General features: G+C 38.8%; 1 protein-coding gene across 1 annotated transcript in view; it reads left to right on the top strand.

Annotated features, from left to right (window-relative positions):
* Window positions 1-9,046, top strand: part of Aspm (assembly factor for spindle microtubules) — a 44,723-nt gene extending 35,677 nt beyond the window's left edge. Inside the window, exons 21-27 of the mRNA XM_060364398.1 lie at window positions 1,642-1,791; window positions 2,746-2,937; window positions 3,564-3,756; window positions 3,899-4,053; window positions 5,122-5,298; window positions 6,425-6,594; window positions 8,788-9,046. Of these exons, the coding sequence (XP_060220381.1) occupies window positions 1,642-1,791; window positions 2,746-2,937; window positions 3,564-3,756; window positions 3,899-4,053; window positions 5,122-5,298; window positions 6,425-6,594; window positions 8,788-8,893 (1,143 nt within the window). The 3' untranslated portion in view covers window positions 8,894-9,046. The remainder of the gene's footprint in view (window positions 1-1,641; window positions 1,792-2,745; window positions 2,938-3,563; window positions 3,757-3,898; window positions 4,054-5,121; window positions 5,299-6,424; window positions 6,595-8,787) is intronic.
* The last annotated feature ends 4,916 nt before the right edge of the window (window positions 9,047-13,962 follow it).

Consider the following 13,962-nt stretch of genomic DNA (forward strand, 5'->3'; position numbering starts at 1 on the left):
GTGTGTGCGCCATATGCATGCCAGCGCTGTGGAGGTCACAGGAACATGTTGGAGCCTTTGGAGCTGGAGTTGTAGAAGGTTGTAAGCCACCATGTCAGCACTCATCTTTCTACCCTGTTTTGTAGCTCTTAAAGCTACAAACAGCTTTTGCTGTGGTTGATTTCTAATGGCTGCTGTACATTTCACACTGTGGCTTGTATTTTCGCCCAGTGTTTTTGTTCTATAGTAATGTTCTTCTTTCCCTCCACACACAAGGTGGAAAGAATCAGGATGAAAAGGAAAGGACCCAGTAGCTACAGACCCTGTGACCCCAACCTGTACCTTTCTTCATTTTTTGCTATAGATCTGTATGGTTTTAGAATTAATGTTTTATTCCTTTTCCATGTCCATGAAATAGGACATTCTCAAACTATGAAAATAAGGAATATTATTAGTACAGCATCTCCCTTTACAGTGAGAAATTCAAGAACTTTTAAGAGGATCAAAATCTTATTCCTGCCTATTAATGTTACCACCTTTTTCCTTATAGAGACATCGAGCTGCTTGTTTGATACAAGCTCATTTTAGAGGCTATAAGGAAAGGCAGTCCTTTCTATGTTTGTTTGTTTGTTTGTTTGTTTAATTTTTTAATGAAGTAACACTTAGCAAAAGAACTGGCAGGAGTGTGAAGGCTTCGTGTGTGGAAGAGTCCAGTTTGCACACAGGCAGCCTTTGGTTACTCTCCAGCAACTCTAAGAACTACTGTCCTTGTGACAGCCACATCTTCACTAAGAAAGGAATTTTTTTTGTCTATAGGAAGGTCATGACTTTGGGGCTAAGGATACGTGAACTGGCGTAGACAAAAGTCGTTGGATTTGAGGTTTAAAAGGAGAAATCTTGTATTCATTAAATCTTTTAGAAATCTAAAGTCCAAAGGTCACCGTGGAGCTTTGCTGTGAAAGCCTCTCCGGGGCTTGTGCTACATTATTTGATGCTGGGGAAATGAAACTTGTCAGGTTTCCTATTCTGTATCTTAGCATCTCTGCCGAGAATGCTGTAACCAAGTACTATGGCTGTGCCTTTAAAATTGTCTTTGGATAAGCTCGCTAACCTAAATGCTGTTTCTGTTTAGCAAAAGGCTCCAAATTCTGCTTTTGTATCTCGTTATATAAGTTAATTATTCTATTAGAATTATTATAAAGAATTATAATTTATTTGAATTAAAATAGCTATTAATTAATAATAATATATTTTGCTTATATAATTTATATGCTTATACAAAAATACTTTTTATTGCTATATTGCTAAATAAATACTATTTATTGCTATATTTTATTGCTATATTCTAAATATTGCTATATATTTATTGCTTTTAAAAAAGTTCTTTTTTCCTTTATTCTAACTGGGCTGCCTTGTTTGGCGTCAATTGGAGATGAGCCAAGTCCTACAACGACTTAATGTGCCAGGGTGGGTTGGTACCAATGGGGAACCTCCCCCTTCTCTGAGGAGGAGAGGGGAGAATGGGGGAAGGGCTGGTGAGGGGTGTGAGAAGAGAGAGGTTCTGCAATCAGGATGTAAAGTGAATGAATAAATTAATTTTTTAAAAAGTTCTTATGTATTTTGGCTGTTTTTCTATTGAAAATTTTTTCTCTGTGTGCTTAGGTTTCAGAACAAAGAGCCAAAATTCGACTTCTCCACTTTACAGCAGCTGCTTACTGTCACATGTGTGCGTTTAGAATCCAGCGAGCCTATAGGTTCCACATGGCTGTGAAGAATGCTACGAAGCATGTGAATTCAGTCGTCTTTATTCAGGTTAGCTTGTCCTCTGCATTCAAACAAGAGATATTCATCGTTTACAGTGATTGTGTGGTGGCACACACCTTTAATCCCGGCTCTCTGGAGGCAGAGGCAGGCAGATCTCTGGGAGTTTGAGGCCAGGCTGGTCTACAAAGTAAGTTCCAAGACAACCAAGGCTACACAGGAAAACTCTGTCTCAAAAAAATAATGTATACATGTATGTACATATATATGTAAAGAATTTTTTTATGTTACTCATTTTTAGATGTACTTACAGAAGGTCACAGAATATTTAGACTGTAGATGCTGGCTCACAGGATGAGGTAAGGGTCAGGAACTAGTCTTTGTTTTGTGGGCCAGAAATATGAGTGATCCTCCACTAATGTAATTGTACTCATCCACACCCTCACTCTGTAATACTTGTTTCTCTATATCCTTGTCCAACCTTGAGAGACATTCTGATTTTGCCACTCTAATGAATGGGAATGGAATGACATCTTTGTTTGGATTTACTTGCTTACTGTCATTTCTAGTTTTTCCCATCTTAGTCACTTAAATTTGTACCTGTGTATTATTCACTATTCAAAATGCTTATTTTTCTATTTGATATCCATATCGTAATTTATAGTACTTATACAGGGGAAGTTTTGCTTTTGTATGCACTGCCATAAATTTACATATAAAATATTAGGGTAGAAAACAACTTGCAAAATGCTGAATAGATTCATATATATTACAACCTGTGCCCACATATATTCAATAAGAGCTTGAAGGATTCGCTTGACGTGGAATAGGAAAATGATGCCACAGAGTAGGATGTAGGGTCAAACGATAATTCAGTATTCCTTCATTTTTGCATATAAATGTGTAACGTAAGTCTGTTTATAAATACATAAATATATGTGTGTCTATATAACTCACATATATATATTTATAAGTAAAAGTGAAAAACCTTCATGTTTTAAATAGAGATGGTTTCGAAGAAGACTACAACAAAAGAGGCTTATTGAACAGTATCATAAGATCATAAAAACTGAACGTGAAGTTCAAGAATGTCAGCTCCGGCAGAATAAGGCTGCATCTGTGATACAGAAGGCTGTACGCCACTTTCTCCTTCGCAGAAAACAGAAAAAAATGAATAACAGTGCCACAAGAATTCAGGTAAATTAAAGTTTACTTTTTTTTTTTTCTTGGAACTCTAACAGTCTTTTATTAATGAAAAGAAGACCTATTTAGAAGCGTAGCCACTATATTTAATAAAAACAATTTATTTTCTGTTGACTTGGAGCTTCATTTACCCCAAAGAAAGAAAGGTAGTAGGTAAGTGCCTTAACATTGTACAGGGTTCTAGATCAGATGAGATTTTCTGAAAGCAAACAACACTAAAGACTCCTGAATACAGGTCTTTCGAGGGACAGAATGACAGAAGGAAAAATCTATCCTACCATGATGGATTTGTGTCTTTCGCCAAATTCAGTATACTATCTCTAATTTATCACACACTTGTGAATGATACTGCTTCTTTTCACAGTCACACAGAAATTTCTAGTGACTTTGTAGGGACTGAAACTCTGGGTTTCCTGTTTGTTCATAATTAGAAATATGGCTATAGTCTTAGTTTGCATGGAACCATATAAGAGCTATGTAGCAACATGCGCATTTGTGGTAAGCGCTCACATAGTGTCATGGCCCAAGATTATAATCTAAGGTGCAGCTTCAGTTGAAATATAGGTTCAGAACATTACTGGTGACATTTATAAATGACTCTGTTATACCTGTTTGTGAAGGCGTTATGGAGAGGCTATTCTTGGAGGAAGAAAAATGATCACACAGAAATTAAGGCTATTCGGTTAAGCCTCAGAGCTGTCAGTAAGAACGTTGAGGAGGAGAACAAGCTCTACAGAAGAACTGCACGTGCGCTTCATCATCTGCTGACGTACAAACACTTGTCTGCTATCCTGGATGCTTTGAAGCACCTGGGTGAGTTTACCGTATCAATACCATGTTTAAGAGAAGGAATACATTTCTCTAAATGTAAAAAAAAATGTGAAATAATAGTGTTTCCTAAATTATTTTTTTGTTCTTGTGAATTTCCTTGTTTACTCATTTGTTTCTCTCTCAGAGGTTGTTACCAGATTATCTCCACTTTGCTGTGAGAATATGGCTGAAAGTGGAGCGATTTCTACAATCTTTGTTGTCATCCGAAGCTGTAATCGTAGTGTCCCCTGTATGGAAGTCGTTGGCTATGCTGTTCAAGTATTGCTGAATGTGGCAAAGGTAGCCTTCTGTTCTAATAATAAAACATTCATTGTCAAGAATCATGACCCTGCAAATTCACTTAAAATTCACTTATGTTCAAGAGTCTTTCTGGGAGTAAAAAAAGTTTCATCTATTAACATAGCTGTATGTGGAAATATGATTTTTATATGATTTAATTTGTTGAAATGATACTGGCTGTCATTTACTGTCTACATGCTAGTGATTTAGGTGTTATTTAATTTTGTATAACCCACTAAAGTAGTTCCTGTTTTATTTTACAGAGAAGTTATAGTACTAGTACTTATTAAAGTTAGAGACAGTTGAGGCATTAAGCGGAAAGATTTTCTACCTGAGTTGTCTCCTGAACCACCCTCCTGTGTTCATGAGAGGTAGTAGATGAGAGCAGACTCCGATGCCAAACTCTGGATTTGGGCCCCAGATCTGTATGATGTTACAGCTTGCTCAGATGCTCTGTGCTTCCTGTTTTTCACCTGTGTAAAAAGGCTGTTGCTGGACCTACCTTGGTGTCACTGAAAAGGCTGAGTGCCTACACCCAAGGCGCTTTCCTAACCAGACTATGGTGTTAGCTAGTGGTGTTATATTAATATTGTTATCATGAATTTTTTAAGGTAAATCTAATGACATGATTGGACAAATAAACCATTGAAAATATATCTTAGACTCAGTTAAAGTTATCGTTTATTTTATAGCAATTTCATCTTCTCAAGGAACAAAGAATGGGGTAGCAAACTAGGTCTTCTCTTTACTGTTACCTTATCCTGTGGTAACCACAGTTACCTTGTGAGAGTCTTACTACAAGGTTCTTTAATCTACCTCATTATATTCTCTCTCTCTCTTAGAGCTTTTGACTCTGGACTCTGGTTCACTTTAAAACTCTAAAAGTGGGTGGGGAAAATGATTAAGATGGAAATGTGTGTATAAGATGGGTCAGAAATAACAAAATGTCAAAAAGTCTCTACTTGCTGCAGGTGCTTCAGAAACTTGTCTCCAACCTTATTTTGTAGTTGGACTGTAAAAAGACATGTGTTCCTTGTAAGTTTTCATTTTATCCTGGTCTCTTTTAAGTATGATAAGACCATCTCAGCAGTTTACGATGCTGAAAACTGTGTGGACACACTGCTGGAGCTTTTGCAGATGTACAGAGAGAAGCCTGGTGACAGAGTTCCTGAGAAGAGTGCAAGCATTTTCACAAGAACTTGCTGCTTACTAGCGGTGCTCTTGAAGACAGAGCATTGTGCTTCTGTGAGTAGATCAGGCCCCTTTCTCCAAAGCTGTTAACGTCTTTGACATGCATATTTTCCCCTTGGTTATCACACTGATATAGAGCTTCATATGTATTCACACCTGCTTTAGTGAATGACAGAAATGAATTCCCACAGACATTTCTCTAATCATGGAGTACCTGTCTCCAAGGCTGGAAGGATGGCTCATTAACAGTGCACATGCTTAGTGCTCACATGGTCCTGAAGCTCGTCCAGAGAAAGGAAAGCTGAACTCTGACAGTAGAACTTATTACATCCATGAGGAAGAATAACATATCTCAGCATGTTAAGAACAGGTCTATGTAACTGTCCTGACCCTAGCCCTGGCCTGCTGCTATTACCATGTTTAGATGTGAAACTTAAGCGCTGAGACAATTGAGCCTCTAGGTCCAGCCGCTGACTTAGAGTAACCATAGCCTGTCCCTAGACTCTGGCTTTCTTTCTGAGCAGATTGAGAAACAACTGAAGATTTTATGCCAGAGAATATGTTTGGTGTGAGGTTTGTTTGTTTGTTGCTGTTGCTGATTTGGTTTTGATATATGTTTTGTTTTCTTTTGTTTTGAGACAGGATTGTACTCTGTAGCGCTAGCTGGTCTAGAACTGGCTGTGTAGACAGGCTTGTGACATTGTGCTCCAGTGCAGCTTTTAATGTCATTCTGGCTACTGATAGAGAATGATTTGGGGAGAGCATGTGTGTCTAAGGGAGACTTTAGGCAGGAAGCAAGGATGTACCTAACCTCCCCAAGGACTACATATCACCTGGGATTGTGTCACTGACACCAAGACGGTGTTTTTGGAAAAATTCACGAGACTTGGTCTCTGGACATGATGGGTGGATTGGCTAAAGTCTTAAATGTCTGTGTTTATGTCTAACCTTTTGAGTATAGATTTTCCTAGTTACTAACTTGCATATTAAATTAGTTAATAATTTAAATCAATCTACCTGGTGAATTTAGAGAGCATTCTTCCTGATTCTTAGAAGATGAAAATCATAGTATTCATGATTCATGATTTGGTTGTTCTAGGAGAGAAAAGCATTTAATTCTTACCAGTTTTTCACAAGTGTAATTTTCCTTCTTTTTTTTCTTTTTCTTTTTTTTTTTTAGGATGTACATAGTAGATCAAAAGTCATCGATCGTATTTATCGTCTCTACAAATTTACAGTTCCTAAGCATAAAATAAATAAAGAAGGGTTATTTGATAAGCAGAAGCAGAATTCCTGGACTGGCTTTGCTTGTATATCAGAAAGATCTGTGAAGAGCAGAATAATTTCGAGGTAAGCAGTTAAAAGCGGTCTGCAAGTTTATGTGCAATAGATTCGTTTAGTATTTACCAAAGCAAAATGCTGTGAACCGTCTGCACGGGGGAGAACACTGCGAGGAGCTCTAAGCACACAATGAAGCATCGTCACTGTAGCTGTGAACAGTCTGCACAGGGGAGAACACTGCGAGGAGCTCTAAGCACACAATGAAGCATCGTTACTGTAGCTGTGAACAGTCTGCACAGGGGAGAACACTGCGAGGAGCTCTAAGTACATAATGAAGCATCGTTACTGTAGCTGTGAACAGTCTGCACAGGGGAGAACACTGCGAGGAGCTCTAAGCACACAATGAAGCATCGTTACTGTAGCTGTGAACAGTCTGCACAGGGGAGAACACTGCGAGGAGCTCTAAGTACATAATGAAGCATCGTCACTGTAGCTGTGAACAGTCTGCACAGGGGAGAACACTGCGAGGAGCTCTAAGCACACAATGAAGCATCGTCACTGTAGCTGTGAACAGTCTGCACAGGGGAGAACACTGCGAGGAGCTCTAAGCACACAATGAAGCATCGTTACTGTAGCTGTGAACATTGCCCAGTTACTCAAAACATTCAGTGTTAAATAGTGTTAAAAGCATGCTAAGAAGCTGGTTATAGTTATACCACTTGTTTTCCATATTAAAATTAAAATATATTGTATAACAACTGTCAAAGTCCCTGTTGGCCAAAATGTCAGCCTCCTCTCTTTCCATAATTACCCCAATTTCTAAATTTCTTACAGATAAGTTCTTTCTTCCTAAGGCTTTGTGGACAGCTGTTACAAATTACTGTAAGCTTGGTGGGTTAAGTACTTATCAGTGTATATAATGTTCACATTGAGTTCCTAAAGAAAGAAAACTAAACAAGTTGGAGAAGATATGACAGAATGGGAGGCATTCGAATCATAGGATTTGTTTTGGGAAAGCCTGGTAATCTGACATAGAAGCAAAATGCGAGTAAACCATTAGAAAGCTATCTGTGTGGCTGAGCAGGAGAGAACCCAGGTCCCATTAGGAATCAGAGTAACATTGGTGTCGGGATTTCTATAGCATTAAGGCCAGATGAAGGTGACCATGTCAGAATCATGTTCCCCTTCTGTCACGGAAATTACCTCATTGTGTGTGCTATATTTGGTCTTATTTTCTATCTGTGTCCAGATTCTCTAATTATCAAATAGGAAAGAACAGTAAGATATCTAGGAATACACAGAGATTTCTATGAGAGGATACATGACACTTCCTCGCCTATTTCTCAATTATCAATGACATGTGTGTGATAATAGATTCAAACTCAGAAGTACCTGAGAGGGTATAGAGACCTCTGAAAGGAAGCAACAAATAAAGTAGTCATTATGGAGAGAAAAACGCGAAGCAGGTGCAATTTCAGATGTCTCTTTAAAACCTGGATTGACCCAAGAGGCAAGCCAGGTTCTGTTATTTTCATTGCCAGTATTCTGTGCAGGAATGGAAAAACAGGTATTTTTATGTAGTTTTGGAACACAATTGGATTTTCCAGATGAATGCTATAGGGGAAGATATCAAGTTGGTAGCATTTTCAAAAGATATTATTGATACATCTATGCTAGTTAAGAAAGAATTTGGGCACTGTGTCCTGATGAACTATGGTGTACACTTCAGGTTGAATGAATTGGAGACCTTGGTAAGCTGGAAAATATGGTTTAGAGGCTTCAACAAGGCATGTGACAGGATGGAATCAGAAATGGGGTTTGCAGTATAGAAGTTTAAGGATGACACTAAGATCCAGTGGCCATGCTGTTTCTGATGAAGGAAAAATCTAGTTTGTGCCTGTGAGAAAGGACAGTTGAATGGTTAGAGAGGTACAGGAAGAAAGTGTACACGGGATAGCAGGAAAATAACATTGTCCAGGCTGTGGGCTGTTTGGTCATATCAGGATGCTAAGACTAGTGGCAAGATCTGAGAAAAGATTTAACCAGTTTCACCAAGGATACTGCCTTGAGAGCTTGGTAGATGAACAGAAAAGGCAGTGGGTGGAAGCAAATAGCATAAGCTACAAAGAGGCAAGCATCATCTTTTAGAAATAATATATGTTATATAGGTAGTAATAAGCAATGATATAAAGCTCTCCCACATTTTAATAGTAACTCTTTGACAGAAACACTTTGCTAATTTTCACTCTCTATTTTTAACAGACTTAAGCCACAGTGGGTTTTAAGGCGTGATAATATGGAAGAAATCACAAATTCAGTGCAAGCTATTCAACTGTTGATGGATACCCTTGGCATTCCGTATCAGTAAATGGAAACATTTTCACTGTGGGACTGTAAAAAAATTACACCAATCATGAATACATGGAGCAGTTTTTACTGTCAGTGTAAACTGTTTAGATATGACTTTGTATAAAAATAAAAATGTATATATTACATGCTACTAAATTGTTTAATAAAACCTTCATAGGAATCCTTGAAGTATAGGATGTTTTTTTATTCTCTCATATAATACAGTTTCCCTGCCTGCAGTTTCCTCTCCCTTTCCTTCTCCTACCCCCACTTCCCTTCTCTTCCATATCTATCCTCCCTCCCATCAGAGAAGAGCAGGCTTCCCAGGGACATCAACAAAACATTGCATGATAAGCTACAGTAAGAAGGCGCACATACAGTCACCTCAAGGCAGGATGAGACAACCCAGTAGGAGGAACAGGCACCCAACCCCCTTTCTGCTGTCAATAATCCCACAAGAACACCAACCTACTAGCCATAACGTATACAAAGAACCTAGGTCAAGTTCATAAAGGGTTCCTGATTTTCATGAGTCCCAGTGAGTTGACTGTGGGCCTCTTACTCATGGTGTCCCTTGACCCTTCTCTTTCCTCCAATCCCCTCTTTCCCTTCTCTGCAGGACTGCCTAATCTCCACCTAATGTTTGGCTGTGGGACTCTGCATCTACTCCCATCAGTTCCTGGATGAAGTCTCTCTGGTCTCTCTGATGACAATTTTACTAGGCAAGTCCCAGAACACTGCAGGCAGGACAATCTGTAGGCTGAAGGTTTTGTGGCTGGGTTGGTGTCCTAATTGCTTATTCTTAAGCCTTTCCTGGTTACAGAAGATGGCTGGTCCAGGCCCCATGTCACCATAGCTGGGCGTCTTTGCTATGGTTACTCTTCTAGATTCTATGGGGCTTCCATTGTACTAGGTTTCTGCCGTGCCCCCAAAATGCATCCTGATTTCAGTCATTTCTGCTAGTATTTTCTCTTCAGTCCCCAACCTGAATCCTTCTGTTTCAACCCTACCTGCTCCCAGCCCATTGGCAAAATCTATTTCCCCTTCACAGGTAGATCCTTGCAAAATACAGGATTTGTGCAAAATCTATTTCCCCTTCACAGATAGATCCTTGCAAAATACAGGATTTGTGAGGCCTCCAGGATATTGGACACATTCATGTACCAGAACTTTAGTACAGTCCATCTCAAGTTCAAAGCCACTGAGGACTCATTTAGCTCCTATGCACACACTCATTTAGAACTTAGCCTATTCTCTGACATATCATTTACATTTAGTAAACTGGTAAACTTAAGTTGTTGGCTTCCTTGAGCTTTGTGGGTATTTACACCGAACCATAAGTCCCCAAAAAGGTTTTTGGGCATTGCTGGAAATCTCAATTTATACTTAAATCAGAATATGAGTATCGTAGTATAGTAAACCACCTGAAGTAATACAATGACTTGGAGTTTAATCTTAAACTGTGGGTAAGGTCTTCAGGGCATAATTTAATTATCAAATGCCCAGTTGGTATTTGAGGGTTCATATGGAAAATTTTCCATAAATTTGGTTGAATGTATATGTTGAATATGGAAGAAGACAGGGCTGGTGTATGTGAGTGTGAGTGTGTGTGTGTGTGTGTGTGTGTGTGTGTGTGCGTGCAGTTTATTTTGATTGCCACTTAAAGTTTCTGATGACCAGATATTATCACCTTAAGACAGTGTGCTGTAAAATGCTCAGTGCTCCATACTGGACACACTGGAGACACACAGCACACAGAAGACACCTGATGTACTACAAAGTAAAGGAAAGCATAATGTTACAAAGATAATCAAGACATAAAGCCAACAAGAAAACAACAGTAAACAGCAAAATAGCTAGTTTACAAAATATTTTTATTCTTTGAAATTTTCAAACATATGTATTGATGAAATCTATCCACTGTTGTCTTCCTCAAACTCCCCTTCATACTTCTCATACTCTTAACTTGGTATCTTTTTAAAAAATTGTTGTTGATAACTCCTGAGTCCAATCAGTGCTTTCCATGCACATGAGTTTGAGGTCATCCCCAGGGGCATAGACAACCTAAAAGCAGTCACATACCCAAGTGAGGGTGACTGCATTTCCCTCAGCAACCATCAACCGCAAATAACTCCTCTCGTGTGGCGGAGTCTTTGGGGCCCCTTCCCCATGCATGCTAGAACTTTGAATTTTGTGCAGGTCTTATGCATATAATCCCAGAAACTATAAGTTGATGTGTGTAAGAATAGTATCCTGTCAGAGGTCAGTATTTTGTAGCTCTCTTTCCGCATCTGCAACCTCTTACATTCTTTCTGCTCTTCTGCAAAGCTGCCTGAGCCTTGGGTGATAGAAGGTTGATTTAAATGATCCGCCCATGGTTGAGTGCTCAGTTTTTATACTTGGCCACTTTGAATAACCTACAGCATAAAGAAGCTTTTCTAACCAAAGTTGAGAGCAGCTCAAATCTGAGCATATGAACATAAATATTTAGAATGTACTTTGACAGGCTGACCATTTAGCAAGTTCTCCTTACAGCCATGATCTGTCCATGATGCTTACTGCACCAGGCATGAAATCTTGTAGAACAGGGTACAGTTCAATCAGAAAACTGTTGCTTGCCCCATAGCCCTCATATCACTGTTGTACTATTGGACACATTTTACCAGCATGCCAATATTGAAGCACACAGGGGTCGGGTCTGGGTAGGACTGTTGATGTTCTGTTTTTTTCCCAATAGCCTGCCTAGCACCTCTGGCACTGTATAAGCTAACCATCAGAGAGTTTTCTAGTCAGTTTGAGGTTGGTTTCTCTGTGTCCTTAATCCAAAGTGAGTGGTATTTTCAGCAATAGAATCTTATCATCTAAATATGCTGGGCCACTAAGAAATGGCAATAGCCTGTGTTTGGGGATGCCTCTGGTTCTTTGCTAACCAATAACTCAGAGGGTTATATCCCATGCCTAACAGTAAGGTTTTCATTTAGTTACCCCTGTCTTCTGGTAGCAGCAATTTGCACCCACACAGGTATTCCCTTTAAATATATATAATTAACCTACAAACTAACAGATTTCTGTAAGGCTTCATGTATTCTTAAGTTGTAGGTAATCTATTGCCTCCCCTCCCCTATTGCCAACAACCTCATCTTCACTTCAATCTTTAACTCCTAGTATTTCCCCCTTCTCCTTTCATGTCAGTTGTGTTGTCCTATTTGCTCTAATTGAGGTTTTCTTGAGTTGTATGTCCATATAACTTTCGTGTACCCTTCATTTGGCTAAGTCTTTTGCTAGTACTTCATTTCCCCACTCCCATCACTCTCCATCCTTGAATCTTTCTGTCCCCAGTACTGCTTCTCTTTACTTTCATTTTACATCCCCTTTGCCTCAAGGTCCTCCGCCCCCACCATGTCTGCTTCTAGATTCCTAGTTTTGACATAGGAAAGAGTCAAAGCTAGGATTTACATATGCTGGGGAACAGGCGTTGATACAGTTCGTCAGTAACCTCAGTATAATTATTTTAGTTCCAACCTGTTGGAACTTAGCAATTTATGTGTTTCAGTTATTTTAAATGAAAACAGACAAAAATGCTAGATTTTAAAAACAATAGAGTAGGGACTGGAGAAGATGGCTAAATAGCTTTGAGCATTTGCTTCCTTTGCTGAAGAATGGGTTTGTTTTACAGCACCCATTTATATTCATCTATAACCCCATCTGTAACTTCCTTTTTCCAGAAACACTCCTTTTGGACTTTGTGGACATCAGGCATGCATGTATATGGTGAACATATAGGGAACACATTGGGAAACACTCTCATACACATAAAAATCTTCTTAAAAATAAATGGATTAAAAAAACTACAATTATCCTTTCTCTTGTCTAGGAGAGACTCACATGATTTAAGTATACAAACAAGGAGCTGATAATGAAGGAAACAAAAACATTCCATTTAGTGGAGAGGAAGTGGGAGTATAGCAGACAAATACAAATAAAAATCATAAGCTGATAACCAGCAGCACACATCTGGGCTTTCCAGAACTGTGAAGTAAATAAGCTTGTAAAATACCTGTCAAGACTGAATCAAGAAGAAATTGGAAAAATTAAAACAGACTCAAACTGAATAAGAAAATGACAACAAAATATTCCAAAGAGTTTTTTTTTTTTTTTTTTTTTTAGAGAGTAACATAGGTGGTTCTTCCAAATATTTTGAGATGAACTAAACCAATCTTGCTTAAATGTTGGCCACCCACCCAGAAAGAAGCAAAGAAGTTTCCAAACTGCTTCAGTAAAATCAGCATCACAGGATAGCAAAGTGAGACCAGGATATCCCTGGGGAACACACAAGCACCAACAGGAGACTAGTAACTGCATCAAAGCCTTGGATGGAGTGTGCACCATTGCTAATTAGGACTCGCTCTTGAGATTCAGATATAGGTTAGCTAAGGAACCTAATCAATATGCCACACACAAGACATGAAGGCCACAACAGAAGTATAATACTGGGCACTGCTATGCTTTGAATATATCTTTTGAATGGTTATGTGTAGGACCCTTAATTCTGCAACAAAATAGTTTTCAGAAGTGAGGCCTAGGTAGGAAGCATGTGAGCCGTGGAGACAGGGACATTATGACTTGCCCATAGTGGCCGTTCAAAACCTTCCTCTAGATGAGTGATACTGTAATGGTATTCATTTGGCCTCTTGTCACAGAGCTCAAACACAGAGCCTGTTGTGCTTTACTGGTAATTTCCTGTCAAAGTTTGAGAAAAGATCATTTCTGCCTTTGGGGACTGCAGTCCAGACAATGTATTTTCACACTGGTCTCCATTACCTCATGCTCCTAAATTCACCTTTGCTCTGTTCAAAGCTGGTAAACAGTAGTGAGCAGGTGGACTTTGCCCTAGGAATGTACAGCTGGAAATCTGGTTTGAAAGGTACCCTTCCTTATTCGGCCTGTATTCATTATTTATGCTATTGGCATTGTTGCCTCTTTTCTTAAAAAAAAAAAAAACAACCCAGAAAGAAAAATATTGTTAGCTACTACCAGTACATTATTTTAAATTATTTAAGAATATTTTACTTAAAATGTTAGCTTGTT

The sequence above is a fragment of the Meriones unguiculatus genome, chromosome 11 (genome assembly GCF_030254825.1).
Source record: "Meriones unguiculatus strain TT.TT164.6M chromosome 11, Bangor_MerUng_6.1, whole genome shotgun sequence".
NCBI lineage: Eukaryota > Metazoa > Chordata > Mammalia > Rodentia > Muridae > Meriones > Meriones unguiculatus.